The sequence below is a fragment of the Coenobita brevimanus genome, chromosome 111 (assembly GCF_032717465.1).
Source record: "Coenobita brevimanus isolate Jiangsu-jjx chromosome 111, ASM3271746v2, whole genome shotgun sequence".
Classification (NCBI taxonomy): Eukaryota; Metazoa; Arthropoda; class Malacostraca; order Decapoda; family Coenobitidae; genus Coenobita; species Coenobita brevimanus.
In genome coordinates, this window is record NC_137064.1 from 33062950 (window position 1) to 33081500 (window position 18551).

Consider the following 18551-nt stretch of genomic DNA (forward strand, 5'->3'; position numbering starts at 1 on the left):
TGGGGGGGGGGATAATTGTGACGGTATCAACACTCTCAGGTACTTTTGTCCAGGTGAATACAATCATGTGGCTCAGGTGAATGCAATAATACCGGTACTAGAGTTCTCCCGCTCATAAGGAGGTTATTGGAGGTAAGGGGCTGATGGCAGAATTAAATTACTTCTCGATGTCTTCGGGCTGAATCGGGGTGGTTATAATTTGATAGATAGATAGATAGACATAGGTAGGTAAGTAGGTAGGTAGATGGGTAGGTAGGTAGGTAGATATAGATAGACATTACATAGGAGTGGTAATGTGATGATACTACGAACTAACGAATGAGGTGGAGTAGGGATGGTTGTGTGTGTGTGTGTGTGTGTGTGTGTGTGTGTGTGTATGTGAAACTGTCCTTTTCCTGTAATTCACTTCCTCCTTTCGGTATTAATTGATTTTGTTTGTGTATTTCCAAGTGTTGAGAGAGAGAGAGAGAGAGAGAGAGAGAGAGAGAGTTATTTTGCAAGGAGGGGGGCTGTGTGTGTCAAGCCTAATTAAATGACTAATTAAACTCCGTGATTCCCACTCACTAATTTCTCTTTTTTTTTTTTTCTCTCTCTCTCTCTCTCCAAAATTATTCGTTCAGGTGTTCATTATTGTACCATCTGTTTGTTCAAAATTTACGATGTATTTTGAGGAAAGTCTTATTAAACCATGGAGAGAGAGAGAGAGAGAGAGAGAGAGAGAGGGGGGGGGGGTTTGTGGTGCTGTTGTGAATGCGATTGAAAGCGTTAAGAGAACTCCTCTGAGATGGTTTGGCCATGTGGAGAGGATGGAGGAGAGACTGACAAGACGAGTGCATGTTCGATGGAGAGGGAGACCAAGGATGAGATGGAGGGATGGATTGGAGGTATACATGAGAGAGGAGCGTGTGAGATGGAGGAAGGGCAGACAAATGGCAGAAACAGGATGACGTGGAGGCGATTTGTTTGTGGCCACCCCTTACGGTATTAACACGTCTAGTTATAGCTAGAGAGAGATTTTTATAATGATGATGATGATGATGAATTCAGAATTGTTGGATTGATTGCAGGTAACTTTTCAATTTGCTACAGGTGGGATTGGGGGTGATTGGAAGGAGGGCGGCGTGATTGGCACAGTGTAGGGGAGCATCGGGTATTTCCTAGCAAGGGATTGGCCCGGCGTGATTGGATTAGGGGACGAGAGAGAGAGAGAGAGATTGAACTGGATGAGGTTTAGCAGAGAAAATGGAATAGGGAAAGGATATAGCCAGACAGGTAGCTAGAGAGAGAGAGAGAGAGAGAGAGGGAGGGAGGGAGGGAGAGAACTGTGAACTCTTAATAAAAGTAATTTATTTTATATTTCCATCTTCTCTCCTTCTGCTTCTCTCTCCCTCTCCCTGACTCCTTCTCTTCCATCTGTCCCTCTACTCCCTTACTCCTCCTCCTCCTCCTCCACCACCTCCTCCTCCTCCTCCACCTCCTCCTCCTCCTCCTCCACCTCCTCCTCCTCCTCCTCCTCCTCCTGATGCGACAAATTAGAGCACATAAATATATAATTGTCTCGCTCCAGGCGTTCAGATGTCACTTGTTTTTGGCGTCTCTCTCTCTCTCTCTCTCTCTCTCTCTCGTCCATATCTTGCTCTAATCTCTCTCCCTTCCTCTCTTACTGCATACGTCCTCCCTCTCATTTCTCTTCCTTCTCTCTTTTCTTTCTTTCCCCCCCCCCTTACAGTCTCCTATCGTCCATCTCGTTTCCCCTCCAGTCTTTCATTTCTGCCCCTTTTTCCTTCCTTCTCCTCTTGTTTTCCTTCCTGCTATTTTTTTCCTTCCCTTTCTTTTTTTCCTTCCTTCTCCTCTTCTTTTCCTTCCTTCTTTTTTTTTCCTTCCTTCTCTTTTCTCCCTTCCTTCTTCTGCTTTTTCATCCTTGTCCTCTTTTTCCTTCCTTCTTTCCCTCCTTTCTTCTTCTTTCCTGTCTTTTTTCATTCTTCTCATCTTTTCCTTTTTCCCTTCTGTTTATCCTTCCTTCTTCCTCTGTTTTTTCCTTCCTTCTTTTCCTTCTTTTCTTCCTTGTCTTTTTTCCTTCTCTTTTTTCTTCCTTCCTTCTTCCCCCTTTTTTTCCTTTCCTTCTTCCCCTTTTTCTTTTTTCTTTTCCACAGTTAAAAAAATCTTGCCTGAGTATTTTCGTCTGGTGATGCAAGAATGATAATAAAGGACTATTTTTGGCTGTGTGAAGAGGGTGAAGAGTGAGAGACTGACTAGGAGAGTGCGAGGGAGGTGATGGGGGCAGGGAGAAGGAAATACCGAGGTTGAGATGGAGGGATGGGGGTGGAGAGGTGTATGAGTGAGGGGCTGTGTGATGGCGGGGGACAGAGTGACATGGAGGCGATTCGTTTTTGTCTACCCCTTCCGAAATCAACACGTCTGGCTGTAGATAGATAGATAGATAGGTAGATAGATTGGTGGTGTAATGTTTCCCGGAGTTGGACAAAAGAACGCTATTAGAGATGTACATTTTTTTTTTTTTTTTTAATTTTTTTTTCTCTCTCCTGGTCGCTTTAATTACAGTCGTGCCAAAGTTAATATAAAACTCACAAGCCAGTCCCGGAGTTTTTTTTTCTGTGTGTGTGTGTGTGTGTGTGTGTGTGTGTGTGTGTGTGTGTGTGTGTGTGTGTGTTTAGATGGCGAGAAAAGGTGAAATTAGCATATGAAGAAGGATCATTTTTAGATATATTTGTTCCAGTATCCAAACAAAATATTTCCTTTCTTTTTTGTTTAATTCCCAGTAAATCTGAGAATAACTATAGTACTTTGCGGGGAATTAAATTGATCAAGAGGATGAGAATAACTTAGCATGAGGAGAATATTAGAATTAGTAACTTTTTCCAATAAATTTGAGACAACATTACTTAGGCAAAATATTACTTTAGTTATCATTCTTTTGTCGATATTTCCAAGGCCCTTATTCTCCCTAACGCCTCTTCCTTAGCGATTTATTTTTGGATATTGCTGGTGGATATAATTTTCGATGTTATTTTTGCTGAGTATGGCGATATTGGAAGGATTTATGTTACACAGAATAGGACAGTAAGGTATATTAAACAGAATGAATCGCTTAGGAAAAGGTGCTAGGGAGCTTCCATACCCGACGAGAATGCGAGTTCAAATGTCTTAAGGTGTCATGTAATATAACGGACGAAAAATGGTTTAGGGATTATGATGATGATGATGATAATAATGATGATTAGGATGATGATGATGGTGATGACGATGATGATGATGATGATGAAGATGACGTTGACGATGATGATGATGATGATCGTATTTCTCTCGTTTGTAATACTGAGAATAGTTAAATATGAGTTGGATTAAGTTCATACATGTCCTTCAGATTATATCACCTGCATAATAATTTCCTCTTTTTTACTTATATCACCTACATATAATTTCTTATTCTTTTATCGCCTACACATCATTTCCTCTTTGTTTTCCATCACCTTCACGTCATTTCCCCTTTTTATATCACGTACATATCATTTCCTATTTTTTTTATCACCAACATTTCATTCCCCCCCCCCTTTTTTTTTTTTTCACTTACAGATAATTTCCTCCTCTTTTTATATCACCTACAGATAATTTCCTCCTCTTTTTTTCTTCTTTTTTTTTTCGTATAAATGGGAAACTATCCGAGCCATGAGCAGCCATTAAGCTTGTTGTTGTGTTCTGAAGCTAAACAGACTTGTGAACCCAGTGGACTGCAGGCTTACTGATCAGAGTGGGAATAGAGCTTGAAGGAGAGGGAATAGAGCTTGAAGGAGAGGGAATAGAGCTTGAAGGAGAGGGAATGGAGCTTGAAGGAGAGGGAACAGATCTTGAAGGGAAGGGAATAGAGCTTGAAGGAGAGGGAACAGAGCATGAAGGAGAGGGAAGAGCTTTGTAGATATATATAAGAATTCTTTACCTAGATTATACATTTCTGTGGTTTTCTTTCACCTACATTATGGATTTCTGTGGGTTTCATTTTGTGTTCAGAACCTTGAGCCGCCATGAACAAATTTTAATCAGTAAGGAGCCTGTTCTCTCCTTAATTAATAGGTGAAACACTTAAGATGATAAATAAGATGGATAATAATACTGTAGATTCATTTAAGACCCAATTACCCAAACAAAAGACAGTGTTGTTTTGATGTGAGTAGGCTTAAAAGGTGGAGGTGGGGAGTGGGAGGGGGAGACCAAGGATAAGATGGAGGGATGGAGTGGAGAGGTGTAGGAGAGAAGGATGTGTGAGCTAAGGGAGGGCAGCGAAATGGCAGGGGACAAGGTGAACATGGAGGTGATTTGTTTGTGGCCACCCATACGGAATTAAGGCGTCCGGCAGTAGACAGATAAATAGGTTCAAGAATACGAACGTCATGAACCGCCATGCAGAAAACTTAATCGATGGTGAAGGGTGGACCATAGCGGGACATGTGGACCAATGGTAGGCAGTGGAGTGGCGAGGCAGGGTGTGGAGTGGCTCATTGGAGGGAGAGGCGCCCAATGAGGGAGGGGTAGAGGGAGAGTGAGGTAATTATAGGGTGACCAAACTCCGCCCTCACCCTTACGCCACCGCACCCCGCCCTCACCCTGCACATCACACTTCCGTCTCACACCACCATTACATACCACTTTCCACCCCATCCCACTGTTCACTCATGCACCCCGCCTTCCACTCACACCACCACACACCACCTTGCACTCACACCACCACCACATCATACCCTCACACCACACACTGCCACATCACACCCTCACACCACACACCACCTTCCTCTCAAGCACACCTCACCACCACACCTGCGTAAAGTGATGGTCAAATGATCGGGTAATATTTCACACTTAGGTCTTACACACACACACACACACACACACACACACACACACACACACACACAAAACCCCTTCTGCACAGCGACGCCCTTTACCATTTTATTCATGCTAACAAACGATTTTTATTCAGCATACAGGCCAAAACACTCCTATAGTCACTAATTATTGGAGTTTAATTTAGTTACCCTAATAAAGAGGAGGAGAGAAAATATTGGTTGGAGTGAAATTAGGTTAGACGGATTGTTTTTATTATCCCTTGTGGTGATAATTACTCGTGCTTGTCTCTCTCTCTCTCTCTCTCTCTCTCTCTCTCTCTCTCTCAAATACTCGTAACCCTTCTTACAGTGATATTTATTCAGCTTTTTAATCACGTCTTTCTTTTCCGTTTTTTTTTTTTCTGTTCTCTTGCGGTTTTACTTAAGAAAGGAATATTTGTCTTAAGTTTAGTCATGCTTTCACACTTCAGTTTTACCGATTTTAGGAAAGACACCTCAGTATATATTTTCCTCTGCTTGGTTTGATTTACTCAGCTGGAGAGAGGCATATCCCCTTGTTTCCTTTTTTCCTTGCGTCTTGGCAGTAATTTTTCATATTTTTTGGAAAGGTCTGTCGTAATGAAAGGGCCACAGGTTATCAAAGTCTCTCTCTTTTTAAAATCTTATGCTTTTACTGGGAGTTTCAGTAACCAGACCAAATTCCAATCCATATGACCATTTTTTTTTTTTTTTTTTTTCTTTTTTTTTTTTTTTGTGAAGTGTCAGTTTGGTTTGTGCATAGATTCGAGACTGTATGTGGGTTCTTTTTGTCCACTTCTATATGCTGACTCGCTCTTTGTAACTGACGTGGCGTTGTACTAGAGTAATAGCTCTGACCTGCTTCCACTTCACACACTTCCACTTCATAAACCTAGCCTACACTTCACCCACACCCTCCACCTCACCCATGGCCCCCACGTCACCCAGCCTCCACTTCACCCGCCTTCACTTCGCCCAGCCTCCACTTCACCCTTCACTTCACCCAGCCTCCACTTCACCCAGCCTCCACTTCACCCTCCACTTCGCCCAGTCTCCACTTCACCCTCCACTTCACCCAGCCTTCACTGCACCCAACCTTCACTTCACCCTTCCTCACGCACACTCTCAAAAACTGTAAAATCCCCCATCTGGTATTTTACATATTGATAACCCAGGCAGGCAGGGTTAGCCGGATGGTGTGGTGTGGTATGGTGTGGTGTGGTGAGGTGTAGTGTGGTGTGGTATGACGTGGTGTGGTGTGGTGTAGTGTAGTAGTGGTTTAGTGTAGTGTGATGTGATTTGTCGTGATGTGGTGTGATGTGGTGCTTGGTGTCTAGTATGGCCAACCGTGTAGTGGTGATGTGCTGTAATGTGATGGCATGGTTTGTGAGGGGTGTGGTATGCTGGAATGTGTAATGGTGTGAAGTGTAGTGTAGGGAGGGGTGGCAGGAGGAGAAGGGAGGTGTAGGCAGGTGTAAAGTAGTAGAATGTGATGTAAGGCGTTAGGAAGTCTCTCTCTCTCTCTCTCTCTCTCTCTCTCTCTCTCTCTCTCTCTCTCTCAATAATTTTTTACTTCCTGTTTCTGTGCCCAAAACCTCATACCTCTACTATACACCTGAGCATACCTACCTGACGTGCATTCTCATTAATACTTCCTTTTATTATATTTTTATTTCTGTGATATATATTTTTGTGTCATTTATAGCGTTACGTATATTAACTGTAAGAATCAAAAGATGTCTGTTATATTTTCATGAAGTTGAGTTGTGTGATTTTTGGTTATATATATTATCTTCAGGAATTAATGGTAAAAAGTCTGAACCATATGGTGAAGATTGGTCAAAGAAATCGACCTTATATAGAAGTTGGAAAATAAGGACGATAAAAAAACACAAGAAAATTTATTGTATTGTTTGTGTGTACTTCGTTAAAATATGTGGACTTTGATATACACTTAGGTAGTATATAGCAGTGGAAATATGCACTACAGTATCCTCCGAGGAAGGTGTATTTTCAGCACTAAGGCAGTTTACCCGTTACACCCAAACCAAGTACACCTACTAAAGAAATATTGTGTGCCCTTGTGGTGTAATACAGTATGACACAGGGTTCAAGAATTCTGAACTACCTCCAGTACCAAATGAACACGATTTTACATTTACAAATAATTTCAGAGTTCATCGCACTGAGGGGGAATGATTTTTTTTTTTTTTGTGGGTATACATGGGTCTGATGTAAACCATAACAAGTACTAAGGTATCGAATTGGACGTTCTTGATCTTGCAAGGGATAAAGAGCGCCTTGCAACATGTATACCGATGCATTATACTCTTGCAGCATGTATACCCGTGCATAATACTCTCTACAACACGCATACCCATGCATAACACTCTTGCAACACAGATACCCATGCATGTATACCCACTCATTATACTCTCTTGCACCATATATGCCCATGCCAGATTCTCTGTGCAACTTGTATAACCATGCATAAAACTTTTGCAACATGTATACCTGTGCATAATACTCCCTTGCAGCATCTAAATCCATGCATAGATATCTAAGCAACATTTTACGCCCTTGACATTCTTGCATGACTAATACAAGACGTGTTTTTTTCCCCCAGGTGGCTCTGTGTATTTCCATCCTGCTGTCGCTCACTGTGTTCTTCCTCCTGCTGGCTGAGATCATCCCCCCTACCTCCCTGGCCGTCCCCCTGCTGGGCAAATACCTGCTCTTCACCATGATCCTCGTCACCCTCTCCATCTGCGTCACCGTCGGCGTCCTCAACGTGCACTTCAGGTGGGTGGCAGGTGTGGGTCGTGGTCATGGTGGGTCGTAGATCATGGTGGGTCATGGGTCATGGTGGGTCGTGGGTCATGGTGGGTCGTGGATCATGGCGGGTCATGGGTCGTGGGAGGAAGTGTCTTTGTGGGTTGAGGATTATTTCTCTGTCTGTCTGTCTGTCTGTCTGTCTCTCTCTCTCTCTCTCTCTCTCTCATTTGGCGCCTGGTGGTCTAGTGGCTTCAGTGCCCCCGTTTTGAGTGACAGACTTGTGTAGTTTCGATCCGCGCGGGGTGACTGGATTTTGTTTTATTTTTACTGATTGATTTGTTTGTAGGATCTACCCTATAATCTGCCAAACTCCAGTAGTCTAGCCTCGGGCCCCTACGCTTCGACAGGAGTAATGTGGGTTTGAGTTTTACCTTCTACAGTCAGAGAAAAAAACGTATCTTCCCATTTCCCTTTGAAGAAAATTTACAGTTGGCGAAATACAGTGAAAAACGATATCTTTCCTATCGCGTGTTTCATATGCTTCGATTTTTCTCCTATGTATTCGTTCAGATTTGGGAAGGTGCTTGTGTGTGTCTGTGTTTTAGCTGTGGGTTTCGGATGCAGGATTGGTGTGTGTGTGTGTGTGTGTGTGTGTGTGTGTGTGTGTGTGTGTGTGTGTGTGTGTGTGTGTGTGTAGTCAGTATTCATGGACTCTTTGGGTAGGCTTTGTATAACTTCCTTCACTACGAGAAATCTCTTACGAGTTAAATAAAATCGTATGGCGTTAGTGATCAACATGAGTAAGAAAATAAAGGATCTCACTGGGGGATGGGGATGAATAGAGATAGAATAGACATAGTTGTAGCCTCATCTGACGGTGGCTTTGATTAGAATAAAAATAATCACGTTGTTGAAAGGAATTATTTGTGTTGTGAGGATTAGAGACTGTTGATTGCAGGTGATCCCAGGGAGGCGGTGGGAGTGGTAAGGTCACGGGTCACCAGCCTTTATACCTGGCTTCACCGCCTCATGGTCAGGTTAATTATTTGTTACACCTGTCGCACCTGGCTATTGTCCAGTTAATGTTTTGAAATATACCTTTTTCAAATGAGGCCAGCGATTCTTCTTTTCCAGGAATACAGACTATATTTGTGTTTACATAAAAGCTTTGCCGCATTTTCAGGTCATAAATGGAAAATTAAGCTTTTATACTACACACACACACACACACACACACACACACACACACACACACACACACACACACACACACACACACACACACACACACTAAAGTACGGCACGTTTTTGACCACTTAAGAGGTGTGAAGTTAAATGATATTGAGACATGTGGCTTCTGAGCATGGGAAGAGTAAGCATAACCGACCTTCATTGGCACTTGAGGAAATTGACCACCCCTTGAAGATGCTGTTGCTACTGATGATGATAAAAAAACAAAGGTAATCTTATCAGGAAATATAGTTAATTGGGCACAGGAATTTATACTGTCTGCTGTTTTATCAAGTTCTTCTCTCAGATTAAAAACTGGATAACAGGTTTGCGCGACATTTCTTTCGTCATGGAGATAGTTCTTTGGCAGTAATCATTGTCCCCTAAGAGATGATAAATTACACTTGACAGCCACGGTATTTATAAGAAAGAATTAAAAAATAATGTATGTAATTCAGTGTAATACTAATAATTACACGATTAATCCTATTATTTTTCTACATTAAGGGAGACCTTGTAATTAAAAGACTTATGAAAATATTAAAAAGTGTTTTGTGTAACTCAGTGTATTATGCATGAGTACACTTTCAGCCCTTATATCTATCTGTCTATCTGTTTATCTGTCTATCAGTCTATATCTGTCTATCTACCTACCTACCTACTTACCTACCTACCTACCTATGTCTCTGTATCCATCTGTCTGTATGTCTTCCTATAAATCTACCTACCTACCTAACCACCTACGTATCTATCCATCTGTCTGTCTATCTGTTTGTCTGTCTATCTATCTATCTAGCTATCACTCTACATGAGGGGAGATATTCTTAGTGAAAAGGCGTTGGTTCCTTCTGGCCCCCTCAAAAGACATCATTGTGGGGTCAAAGGGATGAGGTCACACGGTCGCCATGGTAACGTGACCTTTACGGGATTCCGCCTTTATGCATCCGACAGGTGACTTGGCGTTAATCAGCAGGTGTTGGGATTACCTGTCGAGGAGGTGGGGATGGGTGGAGAAAGGGAAAGAGAGAGAGAGAGAGAGAGAGAGATGGTGAACGGGTAAAATAAGATAAAGTTTGGAAATGAGAGGTGTAAGATAGTGAAGATGAGAAGTGTAGTATAGAGAGTGGAGGTGATAAGCGTAAGATAGTGGAGATAACAGGCGTAAGGTAGAGAGTGGAGAAGATATCCACCTAGGGACTACACTACATCCTTCCACATCCCCTCACACCACACCACACCACATCACACCGCACCGCACCGCACCGCACCGCACCACACCACACCACACCACACCACACCACACATCAACCGGCATGGTAATATCGTCAGAGATGAAAGCCTCCCCCTTCTCAGAATTTCACTCCTCTCCTTCCTCCTCCTCCTCCTCCTCCTCCTCCTCCTCCTTCCTTCTCTCACTCCTCTTCCTGCTCCTCCCTCCTTCATCTCCTCCTCTTCCTTCCTTTAATTCTTCCAGCTCTCCGCTCTCTTCTCTTCCTACTTCTTCATCCCCTCTCCCTCTTCCCTCCCCCCTCCCCCCTCTCGTTTGCCTCCTCTTTCATCCTGTTTCCTTGATTCTTCCCTTCCCATCGTTCTCTCATTTCCTTCCTTCACTTTCCTTCATTGCTGTCCCCTATCCCCCTCCTTCACTTCACTCCTCTCCCTCAGTCATCTCACTCCTCTCACTCCACCTCATTCCTTCTCGTATTCCATCTCACTCCTTCATCTTTTCCTTCATCTCCTTCCTTCTCCACCTCCTTCATCTTACTTCTTTCCTCCAGTTTCCTTATTCATGTTTTTTCCTCCCCCATACTCTTCTCCCTTCGTCTCCTCCTCTCCTCACCCCTGTTACATCCCTCCCCCTCCCTCATCCCTCCTGCTCTTCCTTCCACTTCCCCGCTTCCTCCTTCCTTTCCATAAAAATCTCTCCTGGCCTTCTTCCTCTCCCTCCTTTTCCTTCCTTCCCCCCCTCTTCCTTCCTTCCTTCCCTCTCCTCCTGTTCCTTCCTTCCCCCCCTCTTCCTTCTCATTCACCTTCCTTCATTTGACACTTCCTTCCTCCCACTGTCCCACATCCCCTCGTTCTCCTTCTTCCTCTCTTCTTCCTCTTCCTCCTACACCCCTCCTCATCTCTGCCTCTCTGCCCCCCCCCTCTCTCTCTCTCTCCATTCATCTCCGTCTAACCTAATCTCTTGTCGTCTCTCGTCCTTCCAGTTAGACTACTCTCTGATCTTCTCTTCCTCTCACGTTCCCTCATTATTCACTTTCCTTTTTACTTCCTTTGTACCTTTCCCCTTTCCTTCCTTTCCTGCCCTTCCTTCTTCCTTTTTAATTCCATTCTTCCTTCCTTCCTCGCTTCCTTCTCTTCTTTTCCCCCGCCTTCTCTCCTCCTCTTCCTCCTCCTCCTCCTATACCTTTCTCCATCTCCCTCACCTCCTTCCATTCCGCCTTCCGTTCTTCCTTCTTGTTTTCTTCCTTCTTCCTTTTCTCTTCCTCCTCTCTCTTTTCCCTATATTTCTTCCTCTGCTCCTCTTTCAACTCTTCTTCTGTCACTGCCCCATCTCTCATTTTCCTCGTCGTCTCTCCATCTCCTCTTCCTTTTCTCCTCTCACCTTCCTCCTCCTCCTCCTCCTTTGATCCCAACCATCAAACAGCACAAGGCGGGGAGTGAGGACTGCTCCCCACTGTCTCTCTCTCCCCTCAGTGTCTCTCTCCCGCCCACAGTGTCTCTCTCCCGCCCACAGTCTCTCTCTCCCCCACAGTGTGTCTCTCCCGCCCACAGTGTCTCTCTCCCGCCCACACTGTCTCCCCCCCCCTCTCTCTCTCTCTCTCCACCTGGCTATATTGGTGTCCTTCTGCCCTGAGGAGCATGGATGTCCCCGCCACTCAGGTGTGAGGCTGCATCTCAATCAGGTGTGTGTGAATCTGCATCTTGGCCAGGTGGGGGTCCCTGTATTGGCCGGCCAAGATGTACACACGAATAATGTACACACCAATATTGCCCACCTGTCGCACCTGGATCCGCGTCTTGCCGAAGGAGGACCTGGATCTCTCTCTCTCTCTCTCTCTCTCTCTCTCCACATCTGGCTAGTAAGCATACGTTTGCATATAAATTGCTGTCTTAAGTCGTTTTAATTCAGCGTAGGAAGACTCTGAGGGCTGGAGGGGTTAGGTGCACCTTAATTAACGACTTCCTTAATGAGATACACCTTAAAGGTTGAGTTAGATCGCCTGTAAATACCAACTTAATTATAATGTTAATCACGTGACTGGCATTGTTAACCGCAGCTTTCTAGTGACGTATATTTTATTTCGCTCGTAGTTTCCTTTTTTTTTTTTTTTTTTTTTTTTCTCAGGATTGGAGAGACTTGGAAAATTGGTTCCTTCCAGGCTGAATAAAATCATCTAAAGAGAGCTAGAACGAAAAAAAAAAAAAGTCACCGGTTTGTAATGGTTAAATTCTTGTGTGTGTGGGCGTCATTTTAGCATATTCCATTTCCCTCTCCCAGCGGACTGTAGTGAAGGTAGTAAAGGAAGCTGTATCGAGCACCTCCAGTTTGTAAATAGTTTCTGGAATAAAAACGTGTGGCGTCAAAAAAAAATCCATTCATAAATCACGTCCGCAGATTGATCATTTCAGCATCTCATTTAGCCAAAGAACCACTCATGCAAAGGGTCATTGGTCAGTTACTTCCGGTCAGTTACTTTGCCAAGGGTCATAGGTCAGTTACTTCACCAAGGGTCATAGGTCAGTTACTTTGCCAAGAGTCATAGGTCAGTTACTTCACCAAGGGTCATAGGTCAGTTACTTCACCAAGGGTCATAGGTCAGTTACTTCACCAAGGGTCATCGGTCAGTTACTTCACCAAGGGTCATAGGTCAGTTGCTTCACCAAGGGTCATAGGTCAGTTACTTCACCAAGGGTCATAGGTCAGTTACTTCACCAAGGGTCATAGGTCAGTTGCTTCACCAAGGGTCATAGGTCAGTTACTTCACCAAGGGTCATAGGTCAGTTACTTCAGGGTCATCGGTCAGTTACTTCACCAAGGGTCATAGGTCAGTTACTTTGTCATTAATTTCGTATGCGTCAGATCGAGGGCGCAGTCTGTCTATCTATCTGTCTATCTATCTATCTATCTATCTATCTATCTATAGCCCGATCCCCTAATCCCGCAAAGGGTGGCCGCAGAAAAAACGCCTCCAAGTCGCTCTGTTACCCACCATTTGGCTGCCCTCCCCGAACTCACTCCCCCTCTCTCATATAGCAGTGGTTCTACGATTCACGCCGTCATTAAGCGATTTTTACAAGTTTGCGGAGAGTTTTCGTACTAGAGGGGTTAGGTAAAGCTTGCATAAACCCTCAGTACCAGAGAATTATGCTAGATTGAATAAAAGCTTCAGAAAAAAAAAATAGTGAAAAGGAAATACGGAATGAGAGTGAAAAAAAAACAAAAAATGAGAAGAAAATACGGAATTGGATGAAATAAATAAAAGTACCGTAAAAAAAAGGAAATACGGAATTGGAGCAAAAAAAATGAAATGGAAATACAGAATTGAGGAAAAAAAAAATAAGGAAATACGGAATTGGAGTGAAAAAAATAAAAATAATGTAAAAGTACGGAATTGAAGTGAAAAAAGGTATTGAGAAGGAAATACGGAATTGGAGTGATGGCAATTGTCTGAATGTACTGAAGCTGTATACATGTAAAAGGTGTGATGCTGAACTTTGCCTTTCAGTGCTGGACACGTGGGAAGAGAAGGCTGAAAAAAGTTGTATTCCAATCGGCTAAATCCAATCCAGTCCTTTCAGATCGGTGATTTAATTTCATTGGTTAATTCTTGCAACTTCCTGCCTATTTTACTGAACATAGGAGACGATACAAGGAGTGAGAGGGTTAATGAAGGTTGTAAGTAGGAGACGGTAAGGTAAATGAGCAGGTTAATGAGGGCTGTAATTAGGAGACTACGGTAAATGAGCAGGTTAATGTGGGCTGTAACTAGGAGACAGGACAATAAATGAGAAGGGTAATGAAGGCTGTAATTAGGAGACAGGACAATAAATAAGAAAATTAATGCAGGCCATATCAAACCTCTCCCGTTCACAAAGGTTTCGTAAGCAAAATAAAATACGTCCGGAAATAAGAATAAAATGTTTGCGTACGTCATCTGGTGGAAGGGGTTAGGAGGCTTCGTAGCACCTCTTCCTTGGTGATTTAGCATGTATGTGGTATGTGTTTAGTATGTATGATTTAGTATGTATGTTCTCCTGTACATTCGGATTTTTTTTTTTTTAAATTCGACCCATATCTTTTAATTCACCATATCTTTGACAGAATATTCGATCTTTTGCAGCCTAATTCACGTATCTCATTGGCAAAATAAGTCAGTACTAACGCAAAACATCTTTTCCGTAGCACTTCTTCGTGACTAGCGCCATATTCTGGTATCAATCCCTTCTTATACCTCAGCATTCAAGATGGAGAGAAGGCAATTTTACGCCCAGTTAGAGTGAACGGAGTAGAGCTTCCTTGGACAACATACAGGAGGGGGTAACTTGCCATAAACAAAAAAATATATATATAAAAAAATAACTGATAGAGATATGCTAGGGAGCCTTCTAAATCCACGAGAACACCTCCCTTGCCTCTAAGGGTTATACTGTATGCTGCTTTACCTGCTCGTGCTTCCGGTGACCTCTGACCTTGACCTTTTATGGGTTTCCACCTCTCCACGTGCCGCGCGTGTGGAGTGCAGTGGGGTGGAGGGATCGCGTGGTGGATGGGGGGGTATGGAGGTGGGGTGGGTGGAGGGATAGTGCGGTGTGTGGGGGGACTGCGTGGTGGGTGGGGGTATAGAGGTGGGTGGTAGTGAGGGGTGGTTGAGGGAGGGGAGTGAATAGAATGGTGAAGTGAATGAAGGAGAGTGGTGAACTTAGGAGAAAAGTGAAGGAGAGGTTGCAGTGAAAGGAAATGCGTAGGGATGAAGGGAAGCAGTGAACAATGAATGGAGATAATGGCTGATGAAGGGAAAGGTGAAGGAAGTAGTGAAAGGAAAGTAATTAGTGGTGAATGGAGAGGCAAAGGTAATAATGAAGCAAGAGGTGATTGAAGTAATTTTGGGGAGAATGAAGGAGAGATGAAGGAAGGGAAATAGCGAGTTGTGAAGGATGTGGTGAGTGATGAAATGGTGAAGGGAAGTGATGAGTTGTGGAGTGAGTGGTGAAGTGAGTGGTGATATGAGTGATGAAGGGAAGCGTTGGAAGCTGTGTGTCGCCATGGAAACACCTGGCTCAGCTTACCGGCATATTATTGCGTCAGAGAGAGAGAGAGAGAGAGAGAGAGAGAGAGAGAGAGAGAGAGAGAGAGAGAGAGAGAGAGAGAATTCGTAAAAATTTATTCCAACCCCATTAAAATTATGAAGCCGAGTAAATAATAAAGTTAATATTTTCTTTATATACTGATGATACTTTTAATATTCTGATAATAATAAATATAAATAAAAGAAAAAAGCTAATGACGTTCCTCGTTAAGTAAAGCAGTAATGTTGATAAGGGTAATAAAACTGTAGCAATAATAGCAGTAATGATGGTGATAATGACGATGGTAATAATAATAATAATAATAATAATAAGAGCGACAGAAACACTAATCATCATCATCATCATCATCATCATCATCACCCTAAGCTAATCCCCCACCGGATAGAGGTAATGATAATAACTAATAAGAATAACGAGTTCAGAGAAAAAAAAAAAAATATCCATCCCAAAACAATACAACACACACACACACACACACACACACACACACACACACACACACACACACACACACACACACACACACACACACACACACACACACACACGTAAATAAAAAAGAAAATTATAAATCTTTTCACTCTTTCGTTATGTTCAGAAAGTGGATAATTATAGTAGTGGTTATTTATTTATATTTTTGTGTTCTTCATTATATGTTGAAAATTTATGCCTTTCCTTTGTAGTGAGAAATTGGGTGATGATGATGATGATGACGGTAGGTAAGGACAGTCTAGGTAGGTAGGTACAAAGGGAGGAAAAGTGATGACCATACATAAATGGGTAGGTAGGTAGGTAGAAGGATAGATAGGTAGGCAGTAGGTAGATAGGTCGGTAGGAACAAAAATAGGCAGAAACGGAAGGAATGTAAGTAGGTAGGCCTACCTTTGGGAAATAGGTTGACAGGTAGGTAAGGAAGAAACTGCTGGGTATTAATCTCTCTCTCTCTCTCTCTCTCTCTCTCTCTCTCTCTCTCTCTCTCTCACACACACACACACACACACACACACACACACACACACACACACACACACACACACACACACACACACACACACACACACACACACTCATTGTACTCAATTTAGTTTCCTTTTTGTAATAACTATAATGGACAAGCTTCGAACAGACTCTTTATCCTCCGGTTGTGTGTGTGTGTGTGTGTGTGTGTGTGAGAGAGAGAGAGAGAGAGAGAGAGAGAGAGAGAGAGAGAGAGAGACTACGTGAATGAGGAAAATGAGAGAGGAATGTGAAGAAAGGAATTAAAGAAAGAAAAGAAATGTTAGATCCTGAGGACGAGAGAGAGAGAGAGAGAGAGAGAGAGAGAGAGAGAGAGAGAGAGAGAGAGTTGGAGCGCTGTGGGGAGCTGATAACTAATTAATTAAACGAGGTAGGAGTATAAAGGTGTTGGGGAGTATGTGAGGCAGGGTGGCGTGTTGTGGGGAGGGGAGGGGGGGTTGTTGATGAGTAGGGACAGAAGTACCTGGAGGTTCTGTTAGTCATGTCACTTCTCACAGGATGCTGCGTGCGTCCATGGATAGATAGGTAGATAGATACAGATGGATACAGAGATGCGGGTGTCGAGGTAGATATTATTACCGCACGGTTATTTGGTTTTGATAGGTATTCTCAAGTAGATAGATAGATAGATAGATAGATTAATGCATATGTGGATAGATGAGATACGTAGACAGACACAATCAGGTATATATATATATGTGTGTGTGTGTGTGTGTGTGTGTGTGTGTGTGTGTGAACAGGTCGGTAAATCGACAGATAAAGAAATACATAGATTGTGACGCATTGATAGATTGATAGATACATAGATAAATTAATAGACAATAGACCTCAAAAGCAGTCCTCTTACATCCACCCATTTTCTCCAGACCCATTCAATCCCATGACCTCCTTATTCCCAAATCCTCCAATGCCACCATAAACCCAAATCCTCCTATCCAGACGATTTTACTCAGCTGAGGGGAGACGGTTCGAGCTGGAGGGGTTGGATATGGCCTTCATTAACCCCTTCATTAACGAGGTCTCTCCCTGGATGAAGAAAATCGTCTAGAGGTGGAATGAATATAAAAATGAAAATAGGGCGCCGTACTGGAAGGGTTGAATGTCACCGTCTTTCATTTTTCTCAAGATAGTGGGGCTGTGTGTTTGAAGTTTTGGTTCTCTCTCTGTCTGTCTCTCTCTCTCTCTCTCTCTCAAAAAGCAACATCCCCAGCATATATACCCCGTGTCCCCCCCCCCCAAAAAAAAAAAAAAGTCAACCTAGCAACAGCACAGCCATCGTGCCAAAAAAAAAAAAAAAAAAAAAAAAATTACTAAACCAGGTAAAATTTTATCCCCTCTTTCAAGTTGGGAAAAAAATATTGACCCCTTTTTTTCCCCTCAGATTTTCCCCGTCGTCAAAATAATATATATAAAAAAAAGGTAATGGGAAGTAAATCTGTTATGAAATTCGTCAAACACTCTTTTAAAAACGCTGATGGAAACTAAATCTGATGGGAAATTGCGTTGGAATACCTGTAGTGATGTTTGTTTTGATGGGTACAGGTAAATTTTTGGCGGCGATGGAAGTGGGGCCTTAAGTCTTTCAAATTGGCGACTTACTTTTCAATTTAGCCTTGCAACCACCTGGCGTCCTTATTGAACGATCTTACTCTAGTCTTTATTTAACGATTTTATTTAACGTTTAAGGAGATTGAGGCTGGATCCACCTCCTTCAGTTTAACAAGTCCATCTGAAGGGGAATATACAGTAATAAACTTGTTACAAAATAGAGACATAGTTTGAGAAAATCGTCTGGAGGCAGCAAGAATTAACCAGATGTCATTTTAGTGTAGTTGACTCCTTTACATCCACGGTTAATCGCCTTCTCGTACAGTAGACTCAGTGGTGAACAACAGTAGAGCAGCGAGTACCTGACAGCGATACTGGGGAGGGTGATGAAGTGAAGATGTGAATTTTTGGCTAGATGCGATGAGGAAGTGGGAAAGTTAGTTGTTTTCAGATGGATAAATTTTGTGAAAAGGGAGGAAGAAAGAAAGAAAGAAACGAAGGAAGGAAAGGAAGGTAGATAGGTAGGTGGGTAGGCAGGTAAACTTATGGGAAAGCAAAGAAGCACGTTGGTATGAAGACGGTGGTTGAAGTAGAAGGCAGGAAAATGGATGGATTACGTTGATGTGTACATAGATTTGAAGTGTAACAAAACGAGATGGAAACAGGAAATAGATGTGCAGGTTAATTAGAACGTGGCAGAGGTAATAGGACAAAGTTAGCGATATTTTCTAAGCCTTTGAGGGAATGATATGGTCAGGAATTAACCAGAATAAAATAAGTAAGAATAAA

The 18551-nt window shown here is 42.8% G+C and overlaps 1 protein-coding gene across 1 annotated transcript in view; it reads left to right on the forward strand.

Annotated features, from left to right (window-relative positions):
• The window catches only part of LOC145417862 (acetylcholine receptor subunit beta-like 2), a 359174-nt gene that overhangs the window by 296304 nt on the left and 44319 nt on the right, over positions 1 to 18551 (forward strand). Inside the window, exon 8 of the mRNA XM_080286481.1 lies at positions 7504 to 7679. Within this exon, the coding sequence (XP_080142607.1) occupies positions 7504 to 7679 (176 nt within the window). The remainder of the gene's footprint in view (positions 1 to 7503; positions 7680 to 18551) is intronic.